The sequence below is a fragment of the Nannochloropsis gaditana genome (assembly GCF_000240725.1).
Source record: "Nannochloropsis gaditana CCMP526 unplaced genomic scaffold scaffold1358, whole genome shotgun sequence".
NCBI lineage: Eukaryota > Eustigmatophyceae > Eustigmatales > Monodopsidaceae > Microchloropsis > Microchloropsis gaditana.
Window position 1 is genome coordinate 1 of NW_005802595.1, and position 2,984 is coordinate 2,984.

Sequence of the window (2,984 nt, forward strand, 5' to 3'; positions counted from 1 at the left end):
TTCCTTGGAAAGAACCGGTAGTATACGAGCAGCCCGATGCGTCCACAGCAATACCAGTTCCTTGGTTGGAACTAGTGCCTCCGAAGCCCTGAGCCCACACAGGATTGCCATCGGGGTCCAGCTTGATCATGAAAATGTCATCCGAGCCAGCAGATTTGAGGGTGGTGTTACCCACCGTCATGGTTCCTTGGAAAGAACCGGTAGTGTACGAGCTGGCCGATGTGTCCACAGCAATGCCAGTTCCTTGGTTGGCATTAGTGCCTCCGAAGCTCTTCGCCCATGATATATCCTCAGGAGTCATCGTAGGGACAAGAGTAGGTGCTGCTGTAGGCGAGGCTGTAGCTGCAGTTGTCGGGGCAGCCGTCGGAGTCATTGCAGGAGCATGAGTAGGTGCTGCTGTAGGCGCGGACATTGGGGGTAGCGTCCTGGGGATGCGCACTTCGAAAACGTTGGAATCAGGATCGAAGGGGAAGGGTTTGCACACCCCAACGCAGCAAAAGCACTGACTGGTACCTGTATTCCAACTGAAGAATGGCGTTTCCTGGCCCCCGTTCATTGAGCAGTATTCATAGCAAGCTTGTGGGGAATCGATCGATTGGAGCTGTCGATCTCCAAGATGATGGAGGGCCATAATATCCTCATGCCTGTTGACTGACGAAAGCATCGACAAACGGTTTTGAAAGGGGGCTAGGCGCGCCCCTTGGGAGAATCGCTGGCCTTCACCAAAGAGCACAAAAGGCTGCTGGGGATTGATGGAAGGAGCCGGAGTCGGTCCGCAAGTCGCTTTTTTTTGGCGCTTTGAGTATCGCACTTTTACCAGGGCGGGGTTGGCCAGGGGCGTGATGCACGAGGAGTCTGTTGTATTCACTAGATAAGCAGACGCATCCACCTCCAGCGTCTCAGGGGCACATTCGTTAGCCTTCACCACGACATGGAAGCGGCGTTTGCCCCCTTTGCGTTTGATGAAAGCGAGGCGCTGCCAGTACATGGTCGTCGCTCCATCCGCATTATTAACAATTTGTGGCGGTGTAAGGGGCCTGGAGGAAGGACGCATTGCTGTTCGATCAACCGACAGCCCGTCCGGCAGGTTTAACTGAAACTCCACGTTGTCCACGGGATCTTGACTCTTAAGTATGATTGTGATTTTAGCTTTTCCCCTCCCGGCGATGATCCCACGCCTAGGATTTGGCCTAACTTTAGCCGTTAGATCAAGCCGTGGACACTCTTGGCCGCAAGCCGTGACGTGTATCAAGGGGTCTTGCTCTCTTTTCGGGCGGTCTGTGTGGACACAGGGCCGGACCTGGCTGAAGACGGAAGTGAAAATGCTTCCAAAGCCCAGAACAGCGGCGAAGAGAACGCAAAAGAAATCTTTCATTTCTGGATTCGTGGATTTGAATATGGGCGCGTTTGGACTGTTATGGACGCTTGAGACAGGTCGAACTGTAAGAAAATGCTCGATCATCAGTTCAATATACACAAATCAAATGGTACAGGCCTATCTGCAATGTCTTCTTAGGACATTAGAGGTCTTATGGATGACCAAAACATGTCAAGAATGTCTGTAGCACCCAGTTCTTTTCTAGGTACACAATCATGTATGTGAATTGGATTGGACATGAGGCTTGAGTGCTTGATGGCAACTAACGTATGTTTCTTTCTGCCTCGAGTAAGTTCTTCTCTAGGTAGACAATCATGTATGACAATTGGATTGGACATGAGGCTTGATTGCTTGATGGCAATTACTATATTAGCAAGCGAGCCAAAGATCACCAGAAATGTGTCAAGACATTTACACAGCGCGTGGGAAGGCTCTGGACGCTCTGCGCGTGCAAAGGAAACAGGAAATAATCGACGACTCGCCTTCCTTGACTGCACACGTAGAAATGCGCAATTATCGTGTGCTTCTTGGAGAATTAGTATGCTTCAAAGATACAAAGAACTAATGATGAATCTGTTCAAACGTCAGGGAGCATTTGAACAGCGGTTTTACCGTTCGATTAGAAGGCGTGCTTTACAGCGTCCGGGGTGCAAAGCGACCGTTTCAAAATGAAAATACTCGAAAACTAACTTCGAATGCTTTGCAGCGCCTACTTTTGCCAATGAAACCTCATGTAGGTCCCCAGAACATTTTCATCATCAAAATAAAAATTATTTTTATATATGTTGGGGTCCGAATATCGATGCCACAATTATTTGACTTGTGAAATTATCTGAAAACCATGCTAAAATGCAATCATCGCCGACATGTCAAAATCGGCATCTATGGCTGCAATTACTAGCTGGAAAGCGCCTTGTTTCCAGCTCCTGAATAATTCATTGCAAAATATTTGAGCAATGATGAAAGCGAAAGGGATAAACCTGTCAGCATGTGCTCATCATAAGAAATAAATCAGCTACGTGTTGCATACAAACGAATCTGGATAAGCGTACCTACAAAATACCAAATAATCCATGATTATAAACATGAATTTAAGCATTTCCACGAGTAGTAGAAGATCTTAGAACGTTGGAGCCAGGTTCTAGTCCTCCTTCCTGCCTTACCGTTCCTATAATTGCTCCTTTACAGTCCGATGCGCCTAGAAAAGTCGTCATCACTAACCTATGGAAGGGAGAAATTCAAGATTCCACACACACGCATCATCATTGTCCTGCTGTTGAGAGCTACCCGAGCAGTCAGTGTCTTTCACGAATGGACGTATCATCGGCTTTTCCCGTAGATTTGTAGGACAAGTTTGCTACTGCGATTACACCGCTTTAGTATATTGCCACGTATAATCGACGAAGGACAGCCCATGAATAGGGACGTATGTCGGAAGTTATCGAGAAAAATACTGTCGACACTGTTCCTCTTTGTATGCTGGGCCACATGTTCTCTCATATCCCCCTCCTAGATAGGGGGGCAAGTGCGAAGAGGCCTTCCTTTCCATTCTCGTTCATCATGACGTGCTGTTAGACGCTTAAGGAACCCCTGACCCTCCTTTTCT

General features: G+C 47.9%; 1 protein-coding gene across 1 annotated transcript; it reads right to left on the reverse strand.

The window, feature by feature from the left end:
- Positions 1-55: 55 nt before the first annotated feature.
- NGA_0728400 (exported nucleotide-binding protein) lies at positions 56-1,054 on the reverse strand (the record flags this gene model as incomplete). Its single annotated transcript, XM_005852359.1, has 1 exon — positions 56-1,054. A coding segment is annotated over one exon (999 nt), but the record flags the coding sequence as incomplete, so codon positions are not given.
- Between the last annotated feature and the right edge of the window lie 1,930 nt (positions 1,055-2,984).